The sequence below is a fragment of the Echinops telfairi genome, unplaced genomic scaffold, assembly GCF_000313985.2.
Source record: "Echinops telfairi isolate 266 unplaced genomic scaffold, ASM31398v2 ScPeMD7_6;HRSCAF=24_0, whole genome shotgun sequence".
Lineage (NCBI taxonomy): Eukaryota > Metazoa > Chordata > Mammalia > Afrosoricida > Tenrecidae > Echinops > Echinops telfairi.
In genome coordinates, this window is record NW_022103902.1 from 775,390 (window position 1) to 796,639 (window position 21,250).

General features: G+C 39.8%; 1 protein-coding gene across 1 annotated transcript in view; it reads right to left on the minus strand.

Annotated features, from left to right (window-relative positions):
• The window catches only part of LOC101643821 (ABI family member 3 binding protein), a 263,477-nt gene that overhangs the window by 138,896 nt on the left and 103,331 nt on the right, over positions 1-21,250 (minus strand). The window contains exons 4-5 of the mRNA XM_045286146.1: positions 7,280-7,461; positions 6,708-6,760 (exon numbers count right to left, since the gene is read on the minus strand). Coding sequence (XP_045142081.1) covers positions 6,708-6,760; positions 7,280-7,461 — 235 coding nt within the window. The remainder of the gene's footprint in view (positions 1-6,707; positions 6,761-7,279; positions 7,462-21,250) is intronic.

Below are 21,250 nucleotides of genomic sequence, written 5' to 3' on the forward strand. Positions count from 1 at the left end.
TTAGGCCTCTATAAATGTCTTTTGCCTCCTGGTTCTTTCCTCTATTTCCTTTTACTTTCCTCTTGTCCCATCATCATTTTCGGCAGCCTTTATTCGAGTGTAGTAATTCCTCGCTGCTACATTGCCCTTGATTAAGTCCCACTAAGCATCCTATGACCTTCCTTCCATTGATTTTAGTTCACTTATTGTTCCCTTGTCCCTGGGTTGACACTGTCCCCCAACCCCCATCCTTCCTCCCACCTTCGCTTCTCCCGTATCCTCCCTGGAAATATTGGTCCCGTTCTTTTCATCTTGGAATTCTTTATCCCACCTATCTAATCTAGACAGACATGCAGATACATTAATAAGTGCAAAACCCAGGCAAAGCCAAATAAAACAACAAAGGAAGTCAAAACCAACAAAACAGTAATAACAACAGCAGAAAGCAAGAACAAAATAACAATATCAAAAAGAAAGCCACTGACAAAAATGGAAAAGCCTATAGATAGTTTGTTGGCCTTTACGAGTGTTTTCCAGTCGAGTCTGATGGGGTGTCACACTCTGTCTCCAAAGTCTATTTTGCTGCTCTGCTGCATGCCCTCAGTGTCTCGCCCCAGCGTGATGGGGCCATACCGAGCACTATACCCACCCTGTGTCTCCGGTGCTGTCCCCTGCAACACCATGGCTCAATGAGGAACGCTGTGTCCCGTTGTGGGGCCAGCCCTAGGTCCTCCTGGTGCGTTGTCTGCTCCAAACAGGAACATCGTCCTTGGGGCTTGGTGGGCCAGGATGTCCTTTCCTCCCTCTCCATCCCTTTGCATTTCTCCTGAGTGCTCTAATCCAACATGTGCTTCTCCCCAAGCTGTAGCCCCAGTGCTGTCCTCCGAAGTGCATTCTTCTGAGGGCACGGGGTTGTGGGGGGACCTGGAGGTGGTGTCCACATAGTTGGGATTGGGGCTGGCCCATAGACCTCTCTATCGGTTTCCTGGGACATGCCGGTATGTTGTGTTCACGTCTTGGCGTGTCTGGTGCAAGCATTATCTTCTGGAAGATGGTCAGGAGATTTCGCTGGAGATAATGTTCCGGTGCAAAACAATAAGCCAAGCCCATCGCTGTGGACTTGACCCAACCCAGGCACCGCCCAGTCAGAGGATCGGCTACTGAGTGAGTCCATACATTTCTCTTGACTGTATTCTTCACCGAGTCCAACCCCAGGTCTTCGTACTTCTCTCTCCTTTCATCTGTAGTCGCGGGGTAAGCTTGAGCCCAACTGCCTGCAGCATCTAGAGATCTCAGCATGGACGTATGAATACAATCATTTTTCCCAATAGGTTTTTTTCTTCTTAAACCCTTAACAGTAAAAAACTTTTGCCATAATTTCATATCTTGAAATACCTTCTGAGTTCTAAGATCAAGTCCAGAGAAGAGATGTGTGGACACTTGGATTGATATAGACTTGAACTAAAATACACGTTTAAGATACCAAATCCATTTCCATTTTACACAGCGAAGGAGAGGGATAAAGGTGGTCGCAGGCAGTTCATTTTCAATTCCCCACGTTCCAGAGCTGCCCAGGTGCACAGATGCCGGGTCATACAACATGTTCCCGCTGTCCAACAGGTAACAGTGGAGAAGGCGTCGCAGAGGGCTTTGAAAATACCTTTGCAAGGAACTTGGGTTTCCCTTTGGAAATAGCCGAGATCTTTACACCACAGCTCAGCAGAGCTGGCTGGGGTTGGGTTGCCCCACCTCACAGCTTGAAGTGCTAAAATGCCTGGCTCTGTCTCAGATATCCAGGAAGTTGCTTCTTGACCTCTCCTGGCTGTTTATGATGGGAAAAGAAATGACATTTTCTTGGACTAAAACATCAGTATTCTCAGTCTTGCTGAGTAATGCACCCCAAATGGTACAGACTACCAGAATGAAGATGAATGATTGGGCTACGATAACTGAAACAAAAGAATGAAGAAAAAACCATCGAGTCCCATGAAAATATGAGGGCCCAGGGGTTCTAAGGTAAGACATGCTTCCTAGGAAACGAATCACAACACAGAGAGAGGGTTGTCCTCACAAACAGAAGAAAGCAACTGTATGCCAGTTTCCCCACGAGGTACGGCAGACTTGTGTCTCCTACCCAACAGACTGGGTTTGAGAGAAACAATGCCAAAGGGAATGGAGGGAGCAGCACAATTCAATTCAGGGTCATACAAATTTAAGTTAACATAATTTTTTAAACAAACAACCGAACCCACAGCCCTTGAGTGGATTTGGACTCGTGGTGACTGCCCTGTGAGTTTCTGAGACTAATTCTTATGGGAAAACAAAACAGAAACAACGTCATCTTCCTGCCGGGGCAGCTGGTGCTTTCAAAAGTGCTGGCCTCACAGTTGACAGCCCGATGTGTCACCGACCCCTATGCCACCGGGGCTCTCATGCATAGTAACCAAATAAAGCAACACCAGAGAGCCTCAAACTCACGGCCATTGAATCATGCCAATTCATAGTGACCCTATAGGACCTGGTAGAACTGTCTCTGTGCATTTCCAAGACTAACTCTTTACAGGAGCAGAAAGCCCTGACTTCCTCCCATTCATGGTAATAGGTTAGGTTAATTATTTAGGGAAAATAATAACCTAACCAATATAACTCAGCTATATACCATACAGCAAAACAAAATCCACATAGGTATTTTGTGGTTATTAAAAAATAAAACTCTGTAAGATACCCCAATAAAATTATTTTTTTAAAGTAAAAAATAAATAAATAAATAAATAAAACTAGTTGGAATTATTTTTTAATTAAAAAAAATTAATACTAGCCAGGTCCCACGTTGTTGCTTTGAAACCCACGTGTTTGAGGCCAACACAGACACTGTAGTTTTTCCACTAACTCTTGAATTGAAGACCGCTGATTGGAGTTTTGTTGAAAGTGTACAGACCAAAGATTCCCATTTAGTAGCTTAGATACTTTGCTTTGTAGCACTGGTTGCAATTCCCTCAAAGCAGCAGCATTCTTCTTCCATCTTGCCTGGGTGCCCCATTTCCATTAATCCTTCTTTCCTGTCCCTTCCTACCTTTTGAACCTTGTTTTGGGGCATATATTACCCAGAAGGCCTTTTATGGCCAGTTTCTCTAAAGAGTCAATGCCTCATGGACGGGACTGTTTATAGGTCTTCTTGTTGTTCCATTGCAAGGCGATCCCAGGGATGAGTACAGATTCAAGTCTGACAGGTGTCTAAGAAATACTTGCACACAGAAAGAAATGTTTGATGGTTACTAAGTCCATCAGTTCAAAACCACAGGACAAGACAAGGCTTTATTCCTCCTGTAAAGAATTACAGTGTTGGAAACCCACAGGGACAGCTCTACGCTGTCTATTGGGTCTCTGTGAGTCCACATCAACTCGATGGCGGTGAGAGAGATAGAGGAATGGAACATAGTGGAAGCAATGAAAATCACTGCCGGGATAATGGACAGGCATTGATATGGGGAAAGGGAAAAACAGTGTCCATTAAGGGAGAGATCAGCACAATATCATCAAGGCAAAGGACAACACTGATTGGTCTTCAAGGGTTTCCTTTTGCCTGCATCCACAGTCCATAGTCAAGCAGGCAGGAAACCACAGGATGTAGTGCCCTGGGCAAATCTTCTGCACAACACATATTTCAAGTGTTAAAGAACAAAGGAGTCACTTTGAGGGCTAAGGTGTTCCTGGCCCAACCCATGGTATCATGACTTCACAGGCACGTGAAGTTTGCACAGTGCATAGAGAAGACTTCAAAAGAACGGAGGGTTGTGGTGCTGGGGAAGAATACTTCAAGTCTTGATAATTCATAAATTATTATTATTTTGTTATGTCTTACACTGTTTGACATCTCCCGTCCCCCATTTTTCTGCTGTCTGTCCCCCAGGGAGGGGGCTATATGTAGATCCCTATAATAGGTTGCCCCTTTCTACCCCACCTTCCGTCCACCCTCCAGGTATCGCGACTCTCACTACTGGTCCTGAAGGGATCATCTGTCCGGGATTCCCCGTGTTTCCAGTTCCTATCTGGACCAGTGTACATCCTCTGGTTAGGCCAGATTTGTAAGGTAGAATTGGGATCATGATAATGGTGGAGGAGGAAGCGTTAAAGAACTAGAGGGAAGTTGTATGTTTCATTGTTGCTACACTGCACCCTGACTGGCTCGTCTACTCCCCATGACCCTTCTATAAGGGGATGTCCAGTTACCTACAGATGGGCTTTGGGTCCCTACTCCACACTGCACCTCATTCTCAATGATACGATTTTTTGTTGTTTGATGCCTGATACCTGATCCCATCGACACCTCGTGATCACACAGGCTGGTGTGCTTCTTCCATGTGGGCTTTGTTGCTTCTGAGCTAGATGGCTGCTTGTTTCCCTTCCAGCCTTTAAGACCCCAGATGCTGTATCTTTTGATAGCCAGGCACCATCAACTTTCTTTACCACATTTGCTTATGCACCCGCTTTGTCTTCAGCAATTGCATTGGGAAGGTGAGCATCATGGAATGCCAGTTTAATAGAACAAAGTGTTCTTGCATTGAGGGAGCACTTGAGTGGAGGCCCAATGTCCATCTGTCACCTTAATACTAAACCTATAAATATATGGACATAGATCTATTTCCCCACCATCATATATATGTACATATGCACCTGCCCGTGATTAGACCTCTATCAATGTCTTTTGCCTCCTCGTATTTTCCTCTATTTAATTTTACTGTCTGAAGATGAGAAAACATTGTCTCACATAGTTTGGACACATTTTCAGGAGAGACTAGTCCTTGGAAATCCAGATTGGTAAAGTAAACTAACTAAACAAAGATACTCACTAGTAGAAAATTAGTGTGGGTAGAATGATTTGGGTTCAACTTGCCCATCTAAATTTCATCATTACTGGAGGAAATAGATCATCAAAGCAACAAAAAAGGACTTAAGAAAAACAAATCAAAAATTATCCTCACAGAGATTTAACAGGATGTTATAACCATAAGATGTGAAAATGATGGCATATGAAGGAATCATAGCTTAATAATAAAATAATGTAATCAACAGAGAATGTTAACAATAGTGAACACTATTGCAAACACAATCCTGCAATTCAGTAATAAGAAACAGTAATTTACTAGTGGGCACACAGGTAGACACACAAGCTTAATAGGTATGGCTAGGTGAATGGCACTATGTCTATGATTACTTATGGGTATGGCAGAGGGCATTTCTACATACATTCAAAGGGGTTTCAAAAGTTTGTGTTAAAGGATATTTCACCATGAACTTTTTTGAAACCCCCTCATATCTCTCGCTGCCATCGAGTCATTATAGTGACCTCATAGAAGGAGGTAGAACCACCCCCTATGAGTTTCTAAGACTGTAACTCTTTACAGGACAAGAAAGCCCGCCTTTCTCCCTCGGAACAGCTGGTGGTTTCAAACTGCTGACCTTGTAGATCGCAGCTGAACTCATTTCCACTACACCACCAGGGTTCCCTCTCATGTCGCTGCTCCTATCTACATGTTCTATAAACATATCCATGTACATAATAAGTAGGGCAAACGAGCAAAGTTATGCAAACTACTTAGCCAGAACCAAGCACCTTGAGGCCATGAGTCACTGGGCCGGGGCCAAGGCTTTGGGCAACAGTATTGAGGACCCACTAACTCAGTTGGCATAGCAGTTTACAAAAGCAGTACTCCCCACCTCACTCTGGTGACTAGTGGCTAGTCTTAATAGTTCTGTGTGCAGACGACAGAGTGAAAAAGGGGAAAGAAAAATCAAAGAAATAATTAGTCCCAAATGCCAACAAGCCATGCAAACCACAGCCTCCTGAGCTGTGGAAGAGCTGCACGCTCCCTGGTGGAGACATTAAATGGTCCTGGACAGAGTGGGAGCAGACTATAAGACAAAAGTTTAAAGCCGGAATAAGACTGGATTTACTCATCTGATCAAGACCGGTGTAACCATTAAAAGTATGGATATTTTTAAAAGGACATATTTATCTTCTCTCTGGATAGAGGAGGACGTTTTAAATTATAATACAATCAAAGACATAGCATTTTTTAAAAAGACTAATATTTTAATTAAAATTTAAGATATCCTATTTTAGGAACACTTATAAAAGTAATTGGCAACAGATGTGAGAAAAAAGGTTTTTTGATGATATCACAAAAGTTAAGGCTCTTTAAAATGGAAAATCTTTAAATATTCCAAAAAAGGAGAGAAGTCCAATAAACAAAAACTTGAAACTAAGCTCATTAAATGGAAAATAACAAATGTCTAGAAATCAAGTGGTAAAAAAAAAAACACATGTTGTTTTATTAGCAAGTGAGTGCTTTCACCAAGGTACCATCAAGGCTCACTAGTTAATTCTTGAGACACTAGTTAATCCTTGGAACACGTTATGTTGAAGAACACCACACAGGACAGACGGTAATAAGCAGAACCTCAAAATACCCAGAATCTTCACACACTGAAATAACCATCAAATCTCAGAATTTTAGAACTATAAACAAATTAGAGATAATTTGGTCTTTGGCCTTTACCCCTTGTGGAGATTAAGAAACTAACTTCCAAAATATTATTTTATACAACACCTTCAGCTGGTCAGGCAATGCAAAATTTCAGTATCTTGGCAATAGGACTATTATCATATTCACATAACACGACAATGCACACATTTTAAACTATTCTTAAAGTCAGTTGGTACATACCACTTGGTGGACTTGCTCATAGGTACTCTGGATTTTCCCATTTACTTTTTTGCCTGACAAAAGAAGAAGAACATGACATTCTTTCCTTTCTACTAGCTCCTAAGTAATTGTAAGTTATAAAGACAGCTATAACACCCGTTCTGATTTGCACATATTATTTTCATTCTTATCACTTCAAAAACCGAGTCTAATGAAACTTGAATGAAGAATTTTCACGAGGCAAGTCCAGCGCTCTCTAACACCACTTACCATCCACTTCCTAACTTTCCATTCAGAGCAGTCACACAAATACTGGTTTCTTTGGTTCAAGGACAAAGCCTCACTTAAAAATACTACAACGACAATGATTTGTTATCAATGGAGGCTGTTAAATATTAGTGCATCACTTATTTAAAAAATAGAAACCCATTTGCTCTGATGATTTTGAAATATCAATATTGTAAAAATTTGGTTGACTGGAATTTTCCCAAATACTAGGACATCTGAATCACTTATTTTATATCACATACCTTATAAAATGATTGACAGTATATGTATAGAAAGTTTATTTATAAAGCAGTTCAAGTACTTACTTCCAACAATAGTCTTGTGATTGAAGATCTTACTCCAAAGTCCACCCTCCCTATCGTCCTTCACTCCGAACTCATAAACTGTGTCGGGTTTCAGATTTTCCACAATCGTTTCCGTGGATGGGCAGAGTTGGAAAACCCATTTCTTTTCCTTATCCTTTTCTCTATATCGAATGGTATAAAGTCTGTTGAATAATCAAAACGAAATGTCTGATAATCACAGAGGTTTAGAATGCCATTTCAAGTTTTGCAACACATTCCTGAATCCCACTTATTTCAGATGGCTATTTTTGATATTGATGTCCACTCAGTTTTCCAAATACACTTGCAGAGAAGATGAGAATTTAAAACAATAGCTTAATGGATTCTTGAGCTTTTGATGTCTAATTACAAGTTAGAGGTCTGTATGGAAGTACAGCTTTGGTCTGATAGAAGTCCAGACCTCTCAGCCTTATCATTTGTTATTTTGCAACATTAAAAACTAGAAAACAGTAAGTATCATTTTTGATCCAATTATAGAGAAGAACATAGACATATTTTTAAAAATACTTAAAAGTCTTCTTTATTTTGTTGAAGCCATGTCATAGATCACCTTGCTCAATTTTGTGAAAGAGGGACTCAAAGATGCACGCAAGACCTTGCATTTTAAGGATGAAATTTTTTTATGAAAACGAAGAATTGAAGACTAACAGCCTGACAATGGTTACAACGAGAAAACGGCATCGTAAAATCCCTGTTAGCCATTTGCTTATGGTTTCCCAATACTCAGATTGTATGTATGGCAAGGTAATGATACTCCCACTACTTACTTTCTTTTTCCTTCCTGTACTTTTTGCCAAATGCTAGATTTTACAATTTTTTCATTTATATGTAACAAAAATATCTTCAGGGGCATACACATTATTGATCCCGTTTTACACACATGAAAATTCAGTTTCAGGAAGATTATGTAGCTTGTCCAAGGTCACCTAGCTCTTTAGTAGCAGAGCCAGAATTTAGACAGACTCATTTCACTTTTAAGCAACTTCCCTTAAGTGGCTGGCAGGCTGGGAAAGGGCGTTCCATTTCGGCAATGACAAATGAGACTTATTCTAGGGCTACATGTGTCCATCTGGATAGAGTCTATGAACAAGACAAAATCAGAAAGTTCCAAGTTTCTTCCATTCAGTTGATTCCAATTCATAGCGACCTCTTTCAGGACAGAGAAGAATTCCCCAAATGGGTTTCCAGGACTGAAATCTTTATGGAGTCAGGTCTCTGTGCCTTTTCTTCCCTCAGTGGCTGGTAGGCCTAAACCTCCCACCATTAAGTTAACAGCTGAGCTTGTAACCACTGTACCTTGGGACGCCTGACAGAGAAGATAAACCAGCTAATGTGGAGTCAATTCAAAACCCATAGCAACTCTATGTCATGTTTCCGAGACTAAATCTTCACCGGAGCCGACAGCCTCAGCTTTCCCCTGCCCAGTGACTGCTGGGTTTGAAACCACCAACTGTTACTTTACCAGCTCAACACCTAACTTAGGCGTCATAGCACAAACAACAAATTGCAGTATGATGCACAGAGTTTCAAATAATCTACACAAGTATGAAAACATTTATAATGCCATAGAGCAGAGGACTTGAAGGGCTTGTTTTAAAGATTCCATGATACCTTAATTCCTTTCATTGTCCCTTAAGTTTCTGAAGCATCCTCATATTATTCCTGGTATAATCAAGGTACACAAAATGCTGGAAGAATCTAACAGATCTCGTAGTGGCTCAGCTCCCTCCAAGGAGATGGAGCACACAGATATACTAAAAAACACAGTTAACTGTTACCTGCTTTTTGTTTTAAAATAAACTTGTAGGTATTCTGCCTGAGTCTCGCTCTCATTCCCTGTTCTAGAAAATTTTGGTTAAATTTCCGATCATCTGCTTGTTTTGAAGAGCTTCAAGCGTTATTCACTTACACTACAAAATTGTATCAGGCACCTTTATGAACCAGACATAGTTCTTAAGGAGACAAATCAATTGTCCTGGAAACAAGGGGTAGTACTGGTTACAACATTTTCAGGGCTCAGCATACAGTGCTAATGGGTCCCTTGCTTGAAAATGATTAAATGTTTCAAGATGGCAAGAGCAGAAGATTAAACCAAACATGGGCTTTTCTACGTGCAGGGCAATTTCCCCCTGAAAAGACAGTTATAGTGTATAAGCACAGAGAGAGGGGGAATTTATTTCCATATTCAGTCTACTTTCTCACTACTCAGGAGCCCTGGTGGCATAGTGGTTACGCTTTGGGATGTTAGCTGCAGAGTCAGTAGTTCAAAACCACCAGCAGCTTCTCAGGAGAAAAATGAGACTTTCTCTTCCTGTAAAACATTACAGTCCCAGAACCTCACAGTGACGGTTCTACCCTGTCCCACAGGGTCACTATCCATTGATACCAACTGGCTGGCAGTGAGTGTGGTGAACCTGGATTTTTCTCATTAGTCACGAAACTATTGAAAGACATCTATCATTCACTAGCTTTCTTCCCTTTTCCGTCTTTCTCTCTCATCTCCGTCCCTTCCCTCCAAACAAGCAAAAGGCCAAATGAGTGAAGGAGGCTGTCCCAGCCAAAGCACTACCTGCCACTGGGATCAACGCACCTCCGCTGTGTCATGGGAGTCAAAGCACCCACCGAGATTTATAAAACATGTTTCTTGGCAAGTATGCTAAACGGAAGTGTTGCGCACCCCCACCCCCTTCCTCCGCCAGCTCTTAAGGACTTTAGAGAAATAGTGGGAGGTTAAAGTAGGGCATGACGGCTACCGCACTGCTGTGTGTCGATTCCTGAGCTCGTGCTGAAGCCCTGGGCTGCTTGCCTGGTGCAGGGGTCCGTTGCTGACCCCACCGCCAGAGCCAGATTCCAAGATTTCCAAGAACTTGATTCTGCATCGTTTTCTTATGAATAGAACATGATAGAAACATTTGGTTCTTTTTTAAAAACAGAGGCTATCCACATCCTCTCAAACAAGAAAGAAAGACTCAACCCTTTTTCTGTTTTGATCACAAATCATTTAAAATGCCCTTATTTTCATAGAGTAAAGCTGGCAGAAATTTAGTAACACAAATTTTTAAAAATTTTCACATGTGAATAAAGTCTCTCTTGAGGGAATAGATCTGAATCTTTGTAAGCTTCTTGGAACTTCTGAAATAAAACAGAACATAAACACGGCCTACAGCTGGTTCTGAGGAAATATCAATAAAATTGATCAAGTTCATTGGAACTAACCAAAATGAAGACACAACCTCCTTCCCTCGGAAAGAAACGAGGCATCATCACAGCCGGGTCCTTGGACAGTAAAAGACTGGGAATGGCTTGATGATTTATATGCAATGGATGGAAATCACAAGAGGAGAAACAGACCATCTGAACAGGCTAAAGAAGTTAGAGCAACGAGCAATAACTTTCCTAATCAGGCCCAGATGGTTTCACTGGGGTTCCTGGGAAACACTGAGAAGAAAAAGATGTTGAATTTTCACAGCCTCATCAGAAAATATACAATATTATCCTAAAACCCAAACCAGACCGTTACATGACAAAAAGTTACATACCAATATCTCTCATGAACATAGATGTAAAAACCATCAAGAAAATATTTGTAAATGGAATACAACAGTGTATAAAAACTCTGTTGTATAATCAGGTAAGATTACTCCACATATGTAAATATGGATTAAAAGGTCAATTTATATGGCATCATATCAATAGACTGAGAAAATTCATGTAATCATATCAATAGATGTAGAGGAAACATTTGACACCTATTCATGGTTTAATATGTTTAACATACTAAGAATAGAAGAGAACTTGCAAGGGGGAACTAATCACAATGATCTATCTATAACCCTCTCCCAGGGCGATGGACAACTGAAAAGTGGGTGAAGGGAGATATCAACCAGTGTAAGACATGAAAAAATAGTAATCATTTATAACTTATCAAGGGTCCATGATGGAGGGAGGGTGGAGGAAGGAGGGGAAAAATGAGGAGCTAATACCAAGGGCTCAAGTAGAAATAAAATGTTTTGAAAATGATGATGGCAACAAATATACAAATGTGATTGACACAATGTATGTATGTATTGTGATAATATTGGGAGCTGTACAAGCTCCCAATAAAATGATTAAAAAAAGAAGAAGGGAACTTGTTCAACCTGATAAAGACATCTACAAAATGCCTACAGTTAATGCACTTAAGATGAAAATTAGATGTTTTCCTCCTAAAATCAGTAATGCGGCAGTGATGTTCTCTCACCTCTCCAACATCATACTGGAAATCCTAGCTAATGTAATAAGACAATAAAAGGAAATGAGAGGTATGTATATTGAAAAGAAGAAACAAACTGTTTACTTGCAGATGATATAATTTTTCTTTATTGAGAATCTAAAAGAAATAAAAAATCAAAGGCAAAAATCTTCTGGAATTAATAAAGTTACAGTAAGTTTGTAGATATAAAGATAATATTTAAAAATCAATTTTTCCCTATGTACCAAATTAAACAATTTATTTTGAAAATTAAAATCTAATAAAATATGTATCTAATCTATATAAGAAAAACTAAAAATCTCTGGCAAAATTTTAAAAAGATCTAAGTAAGTGGAGGGATATTTTGTTTATAGGTAGAAAGATTCAAGACTACTAAGATAACAGTTCTTCCTAACTTGATTTAATGCAATTCCAATATAAATCTCAGCCAAGTATTTTGTAGATATCAATAAATTAATTCAAAAATTTATATGGAAAAGACCCAGAATAAAGAGCACAATACTGAAAAAATAAAAATGAAAAAAGAACACAGCCCTGAAGAATAACAAAATTGGAAGACAGATTTTAAGACTTACTATTAAGCTGCAGTGATCAAGAAAAACTGCTATTTTGACAAAAGAATAGAAAATACAATGGAATATAACAGAAAAGCAAGAATCAGGCCCACAAAATATCTAGTCATCCATTCTTTGACAAATGAGTAAAGGCAAATTGCTGGAGTCAAAATGGATCATAAGTGTCAACTACAAAACTGAAACACTTCTAGAAATTACACCAGAGAAAATCCAAATAACTGGCTTGGCAATGACTTCTTATATACAAAATCCAAAACATGATCAATGAAAGAAAAAGCTGATAAGATGGACTTCATAAGATTAAAAACTTCTGCAGTGAAGAAGATACTGTAAGTAGAAGAAAATATTTGCAAAACATATTCCTGATAACGGACTTGTATCCAAAGAATTCTCTAAAATGAACATTAAGAAAATAAACATCCAAATTACAACCCAAGTCTAAAATGAGCAAAATATTTGAAGAATCGCATAATTAAGGAAAAATACACATATGGCAAATGATCACAATACAAGATGTTCAACATCATACCTCATTAAACATTACAAATGAAAACCAGCCACCACTACACCCCTAGTAGAATGAATAAAGTTCAAAACATGAAATGTTGAGTTCTGTTCATTCATTACTGGAGGGACTACAAAATAAGGCAGACACTTTGCAAGACCGTTTGGCAATCCTTACAAACATGTTTTGCCATATGATCTAGCAATCATACTTGTAGATAATTACTCAAATGAGTTGACCAACATGCAGATTTTTACAGAAACTTTACATGCTCTGGTGGCCTAGTGGTTATGCACTGGGCTGTGATCTGCGAGGTCGGTAGTTGGAAACCACCATCTCCTCTCTGGAGAAAGACGACGCTTTCCACTCCCATAAAGAGCTACAGTGCTGGAGACCCACAGGGGCAGCTCTGTCAACTCAATGGCAGTGAGTTAAACACTGGGAGTACCCAAGATGCCCTTCAATAGATGAACAGACAAACAGTTGTACAATCATATGATAGAGTATTATTTGGCTAAACAAAGAAATGAACTATGAAGGTATGAAAAGATAAGGAGTTGTTTTGGGAGCATATTACTAAGTGAAATAAGCCAATCTGAAAGGACTATATATATTTCAACTTAATGACATTCTGAAAGAAAAAAAAGCAGAGCCACATTGTTGTTCAGAGACTTGAGTTGGCTGCTATTCACAGTGACCCTAAATATAACAGAATAAAACCCTTCTTGGTCCGCGCCATCCTCACAAGCATTGCATCTTGTGGTTGCAGCCTGCCTCAATCCATCTCATTGAGCATCTTCCTCTTTTGCTGTCCTCCAGAGAGGAGACCCTCTTGGGAACCTGCTGAAAGTGCATGAGACGAGGTCCTTGTCACTCTTACTTCTCCTGAAGGAGCATTTGGCCGGTATTTCTTACAAGAGCGATTTCTTCCTTCTCCTGGTTATCCGTGGTATAGTCACTTTGCTTTACCAATACGGTAAGCCAAAGGGATCAAATCTTTTCCTTTTTGTTTTGGCCTTCTTTATTTATTGAACAGCTCTTGCATATGAAGTGAATGAAAAGACTATAGTTTGGATAAAGTATGCCTTTCCCTATTTAATGCTTTGAAGAGCTCTTTTGTTAAAGATCTGCCTATTAATGCAGTACGTTATTTAATTGACTGCTGCTTTCCAAGGGTTTTGATTTTGGATGCAGACCAGAGGAATTGAAATTTTGAATTTGAAAATTTCAGTATTTTCTCCATTTATCATGGTGTTGCTTGTTGTCCCAACTGTAAGAATTTTTGCTTTTGTTTGCTTGTTTGTTTTACATTGAAGTATAATCCATATCGAAAGCCATAGCGTTGGCTCTGCATCAGTAAATACCTACTGTGCAATTCACTTTCAGCAAACAATATTGTATTACCTGCATATCATGGATTGTTAATAAAACTTCTTCTAATCCTAATGTTGCATTTTTCTTCATATAACCCAGTTTCTCAAAATGTTTTCTCGGAATAGAGTTTGGATAAACGATCAGAGGGTACCATCTGGATGCCTAGAGTTCCTGCTTTCAAACCACTCAGCACCCCTTGTTCTGTTCAAATGACTGCGTGTTAGGTTAGCATGAGCACAACGAAGTGTTCCGGAATTCCAATTCTTCGCACTATTCTCCATAAGTTGTTGTGGCTTATAGAGTTGAATGTCTTTACATAGTTAATCAAAAGCAAGTAAACATCTTTCTGCTATTCTTTGTTTTCAACCAAGATCCACCTGATGTCAGTAATGATAACTCTCATTCCGCGTCCTCTTTTAAATTGTCTTGGATTTCTGACAACTCCTAGCTGATGTACTGCTGCAACCATGTTTGAATTATCTTCAGCAAAATTTTACTCACATATGATATTGTTCAATGACTTCTGCCTTCCTTTGCGTCATCTTTGGAATGAACACAAAGGTGAGTCTCTTACAAGTGGTTGGTCAAGTAGTAGTTTTCCATCTTGACAAAGATGAGTGAGGGCCTCCAGTTCTGTATCCGTTTGTTGAAACGTTTAAAAAATTGTAGTGCCTCAATTGCTAGAGCCTTATTCCTGGCTGGTCCCCCTTCAGTGCACCTTTATAGCTTTGGTTCTTGATCATATATGTCCCCTTAAAATGACTGAACTTCAACCAATTCTTTCTGCTACAGTGACTTACTTGCACAAGGAATACACTTGTGTATACCTTCCATCATCTTTTGTTGCTTTGAGCATCCTTCAATATTTCAGCTTGAGGCTTGAATTTTTTCTTTGGTTACTTCAGCTTGAAAAAGGCTGAGCATGTTCTTCCCTTCTGGTTTTCTAACTCTAGGTCTTGGCACATTTCATTATAATATTTTAATTTGTTTTCTCTAGTTGCCCTCTGAAATTCTCTGTTCAGCTCCGTCACTTCATTCTCTCTTCCAGTCGTTTTCGCTTCTGTGTACCAAGAACGAGTTTTAAAGTCTCGTCTGACGTCCATTTGGTCTTTCCAATCTCACTTTTCTTTTGAACGACCTCTTCAAATGTGAATCTTGATATTACCCCACATCTGCTCTGATCTTTGGTCATTAGTGTTCAATGAACAAAATATATTCTTGAGCTAGTTTATAAATTCAGTGGGATATACTAAAGGTTACATATTGACTCTCATGGACGTATTTTCATTTTTGTATTCAACCTGAACTTGTCAACCCCTGGTCTTGCTTTGACCAATGATACTGAACTTCTCTATTTAAGAACACAAGTATACACAAGTTCACAGACACACACGCACATCTCTTTATGTTGTTTAAAAACAGTATTTATAATGAGTAAGTTGATGGTCTTGCAAAATTCTATTATGCAATTTCCAGTATACTTTTTCTCACAAAGATTATATTTTCCAACTACTGATTTTCCTGTTTCCAAATTTCAATCACTAGTAAGTATTAATATAACTTGATTGAATATTTAATCAATTTCTGTCTGCAGAAGTCTTCATTTTTCTGCATTGGATTTAGTAGTTAGTGTCTTAATTAAAATAATACTCATATTAAGTAATCTTCTTTGTAGGTATATGGATATTATCACAGATAGTATTGTACTTCAAGATAAATCTTGAATAATCTGCATCATTGAAGAATGATGAAAACTCTTCAAAACATCACATACCATGGATGAAACACTCTTTGTTGGGTACTAGGAATGGGGGAGGAGGCAGAATAAATCAACTGGGGACGAGACATGTAGTAAACAGAGGTGAAGAAAAAGATAATACACGGTAAGGGTGAAGGCAGCACAGCATGATCAATGGCAGAGGAAATCACTGGAAGGTCCACAAGAACAAAACAACAAAGGTAAATATTACCCGACAGACAGCGCTACAGTAACACTAATAACAAATAATATCAAAAGTAGATTCATGGGTAAAGATGCAAGTTGAGTAGATGCAGGAAGACAATTAGGAGTACATTTAAGTTTATATGGGTTTGTCAAAGGATATTTCTACACATGTATTTTCACATGCCACAAATATATCCAAGGATAGTGTAGAGTATTTAGGGGACAAAGTTCTGAAAATGTAGTAGCTGTCACCAACCCCCTGAAGAAATGACTCATTAGATTTGGGAATTTAGGACCACAGTCTTGGGGGACAACGGGCATAACACAGTCCACACAGACAACATTCTCTAAATCTTACAAGTAGCCATTCAAGATGCAACTGTTGACCGCTCCTCATCTGGAACAAAGGAGAGTAATGAAAATTAAAGATTCAAGGAGATAATTAGCCCAAATGACTAAGGAACCAGAGTAACAGAGCTCCCGCTAGCTGGCGACCATAAGAACGAGACGGTGATCAGCCGCCACTATCAACAGCTTTGATCAGGACCACTGCAGAAAGTCCTGGTTAGAGAAGGGGAAAAAAGAATACAATTCCGAAACATCAAAAAGGCCAGACTTACTTTTTTTGATCGAGACTACTGGAACCCCTAGTCTGTGATTCTCAGACACCCCTACGGATCACCTTTCAGCCCGCTAATAGCTAGGTCTGTGAAGTGAACGGTAACCCTAGAAGAAATCAACCACGTGGGACAGGCTATCGGAACCCTGGGAGGAAGGAACACGAGTGCCGTTTCTCTGAGGGGATTGCACCCAGTGTCCCAAAACAGTGTGTGTATTTGTTGAATGGAAAACTAGCATGTCCTGTCAACAATCAACCAAATTTGTATGTTAAAATACATTGGTCAAATCATTGCAAACAGAGAAGGAGGAGGAGGAAAAAGAGGAAGAGGAAGAGGAAGAAGAAGAATGCTGTACTGCAAATCTCTTGTGACATTTAGCCAGTCTTGTTATTGTCTGAGGAGTTCTGGGCTCTCGCACTGGATTCCCCTTGTTCCGTGGGTGACTCCGTTTGGGTGTAAGCACACTGAGAAGGAGCAAGGCTTTTCCAAATACAGGCAGCAGCCTGTGACTGTCATCAGACCAGACCTCTGGGGAGTCTGCCTCCAGCATCTGGACGTGAAGGACATCTCATCCCCTCATTAACCAGGAAGAAGCTGTCGAGACTGTATGTGGTTTAATTGGTATCACTGTGCCAATTGTGCTTGGACTTCACTGATAGTCACGATGACGACGGTCATTTCTATTATGGTTTAAACAAAGCTCAAAATGTAGTGGAGAAGGCAGGTCATGGCTTGGATCCTATTTAGCTACGAACTAGTAGGCGCACCTCATCTACTCATAATCCTTTACCTTGGCAGGAAAAGGTAGAAGCTTTTAATTACACAATCTTTGAAATCCATTCTTCTTCTATAATTTTCTTCAAGAAAGGGGCTAGACATTCTACTCTAAAAGCACAGAAAGAGCCCAAGACAAAGATAGAAACCGCATAAATAAAATTGATGATGCAGCCAGCAATGAATTATATGAAATGGAAAATTGAAAACCATAAAAATAAGTGTAGTCCTCTCACAATCTAGCTTGACACACACAGCCAACTACTCATCAGCCTGCTAGGCATTCTTCAGCAGGCTTCATTTCTCTGTGATAAGCCTTGATCACATCTTTGTAAACACTGTTCCACAATGTTTGTTTCTTCACATCGAAGTATTCTTCTTAACACCCTCTTTGTCAATGTGTGTGTCTCTTGCTTCATTAGATTACAACTGCGGAGGCACATTTTACCCTCACTTCCTTCATCTCAAAGTATCTTCCTGCATTCTCTCATGGCCTTTTTCTGATCTCAGGGGAAGCAGTGTTGCCTTTCTGCTTAGATCTAAGCCTCTTGGTAATTCATCTCACTTCTGTGTTCCATCAGATCTCCAATCTTTCTCTTGATTCTTCAAGGTCCTTTCTCTGAGTCTAAGCATTGTTTAAATAGTTCCCATTTTACCAAAGCAAAAACAAAATGAGTATAGTTCTCTAAACCTGGCCCCTACCTCTTAATACAAAAATCTCTTAAGGATAAGAGATTTTTTTATTTTAAACCACTTAGTCTCCCCACCTTTTTTTAACCACTTAGTCTAAATCTCTTTGCAGTTTGTGTTTGGAGTGAAGTTATATTTCTTAAAATGGCTTTTCTATCTCAGTACTTGCCACCAAATGATTGGGTGGGACTGTGCAAATAGTGTGTCAACCACTCACAGAGCGAATCAGTTGGGTTCAGTTGTCCTCTGTATAAAAGAGCTGTCTCTGAAGCATGAACAGAGAGAATTCCTGAGACCATCAAGGAAGAAGGCCTACCAGAAGAAACTGGTTGAAGACCCTTCCTTACCCGAAGTGGCAGAGGCAACCGAGATCATGCCATGCCGAGACCAGTGGCTGAGGCAAGGAGACCATGAGAACAGAAGACCAATGTCCAGACTGTGAGGCAGAGCAGCAGGTGGACTGCCAGGCCCATAGAGGCAGAGACAGGGGACCACCTGGCTGAGAGGCTGAGGACAAGCGACCCCGCTGCTGGCTGAGAAGAGGTGTTGGGGTGGACCCATGACGGTGTCCGTAATGTTTTCTGATCCCAGCTTGTGGTAACCTATTAACTTCCTGTATAAACCCCCATAATTGTGAGTGTTGCCTGTGAGTTCTGGGTGGCCGTTCTCATGAATTAATGAGCCCATCAGAAAAGTCCAGTATTAGAGGGAGGAAAGCTGTTGGGATAAGAGTAAAGAAAGATAGAGGGTGACAGTATGTCTGACCTCTACCTTGTGGCAATTGGCCTTGGGCTGGTGTGGAGATGGATTTGTGTACTGTGTGTAGCCAGAGGTCACATGGGACCCCCATGCTGTCTTAGCACTCTCTGGCCACTGCATTACAGTAAAACTTTTTCATAATCAGATCCAGTAACTGACAATAACTTATAAACTTAGTTACCTTGAGGTCTATGCATGCTCTTCCTCTGTACTATCTATTTCTCTTGTGACATACACTTCTGTTGGCATTAGATTCCCTGGATAACTTTTCCCATGAGCTCCAACCAGTGGTCAAACTTTCTTCTTCCTACATTTTCCCTTATTCTTGTTTCTTTATCCTAGAAACATTGTCTCAGTTTAAGTTCTCCAAGATCTTCTAGCTTTTGGAGTAATTACAAAGCAAATCAACCATTTCCAAACATCCTTGCTTCATTTACCATCTCCCATTGATGCTGATCTAAGTTCAATCAAAGAAGGAAGGATTTAGGGATTTTAGTGCTATCTGAAATGAAGTCATTTTTGATATGTGGCAATAATAAAATAAAAATATCAAAAGCAACAAGAAAACAAGGAGCATTCACAGCACTGTTAGTTGTTATTTTTATGTCATTTGACACATTTAGCATTTGTCACATGACATCCCACTTAAGTCTGGCCATTGTAATAGACATTGTTATCATCTCACACATTTTACAGGGGTAAGAACAAGTCTCAACGCATTAGATAACCTTTCCAAGATACTCCGTTAACAATATATAGTTTGGGATTTACATTAATCTGACCCGAATTTGGAAGCTTCAACTTTATGCTATAGCTCCATCCCTGGAGCACCCATTATGGATCCTGGATGATAAATTTTGAAGAGGGTGTGCAAGGGCTTAATGTGTTTATTAGAAAAGTTTTAAGGTCTCCTTGATATTCCAGTTGCTCATTTCTACCAGTGTTGAGAACTGCTATTGTAAACCACGTAAACAGACTTCGAGAATGAACTCAGGGGGGCATGTCTAGGTATTGCCTCTCCAGCCTGAATGAGCCTAAGGGAAACACTTCTGCAGTGATGTAAATAGGCTGGATTTAAAAGTCCATCCCAGTGGTATGAGTGGAAGCAGGTGTTCTATCCAGGTTCAGGGCAAGTAAAGGAGGCCAGATTTCAGTCTCCCCTCAAAAACATGACTCATTATATATTCTTTGAGCCACTCCATGATTTCTTTTACTAGGAAATTGGGAGCTAGAAAGATTTTACAGCAGGTGAACAAAGCTGAGCCACAATGAATGAAGGTATTATTTCTCAAGAGTGGAAGAATAAATTTGAAAGAATTTGGAGGAGAAGAAATTCCATTAATACACTATCCTCCAGATGTGAGACAACATGTGATAGCAAAATCATAGAAGAAACAGAATAAAGAGAAAGATAAGATCAGATCAAAGTTCTATGTCTATGAATGATGAGACCAAGCTACTTAAGTGCCAAGAAAGTGAAAATAAAGATCAAACTTGAGTTTTCAAATTTGAAAGGAGGGTAGTTAAAGTTGCAGAAATAGAGTTAATTTGTTTGCATCGGCAAAACTGTTTTTGTTGGAGTTTGAGGTCCTGGTTTCTATCTCCTGGCTGACTGAAAACGCAGTCTTTGGACTTTGAAATGGATCAATGGAAATGGAAGCGAGTAAAAGAAAATAGGGCCATGTGAGCATAGGGCATCAGAAAAGACAGAGAAAAATACCTGGGAAGATATCAGAATCAACGGACATCTTTTTTTGAAGTAGGGGAAATCATGATTCTGTTTTCTGTCAGGATGTGGGTCCCAACAGCAGTAAAGGGACAGAAGATGTACGAAATAGGAGATCCCTGAGGGAACAAAGACTTAGAGGACATGGAACAGGGGCAGCACAAGCACAGTATGAAGGCATACATGTGTTCCTTGGGAGGAGAAATAAAAAGGTGGTTGAGAGAAAGACAAATCTTTGGTAGGGATAGAGTGAGCTGATGATGGATAGCCTAAATTTCCCCAGGATGTGGAAGCCAGGCTAGAGCAGGGCATGGAAGAGAGCCAGGGATTGTAGCCAGGACGCTGTTGCCAGAATCCAGGGTGAGGTGAGGGGTGGTCTGGATTGGACTCATTGCTGTACCACTGGGATAGTAGAAGCTACGATACAAATAAAAATCATTTTCTAGGCAAAAATCAATATAACATTGTTCCTCATAAATGATAGAATTTGAAAAGTAAAGACTGACTAAGGTTTTAAATGAGGTTGGTGGAAATATTTTATACTGAAAAAGTTATTATTTAAAAGGCAAGAGAGCTAATTTTTACTTTTTAAAATCATTTTATTGTGGGCTTGTACTACTCTTATCACAATCCATCCATATATCCATTGTGTCAAGCACATTTGTACATTTGTTGCCATCATTATTCTCAAAACATTTTCTTTCTACTTGAG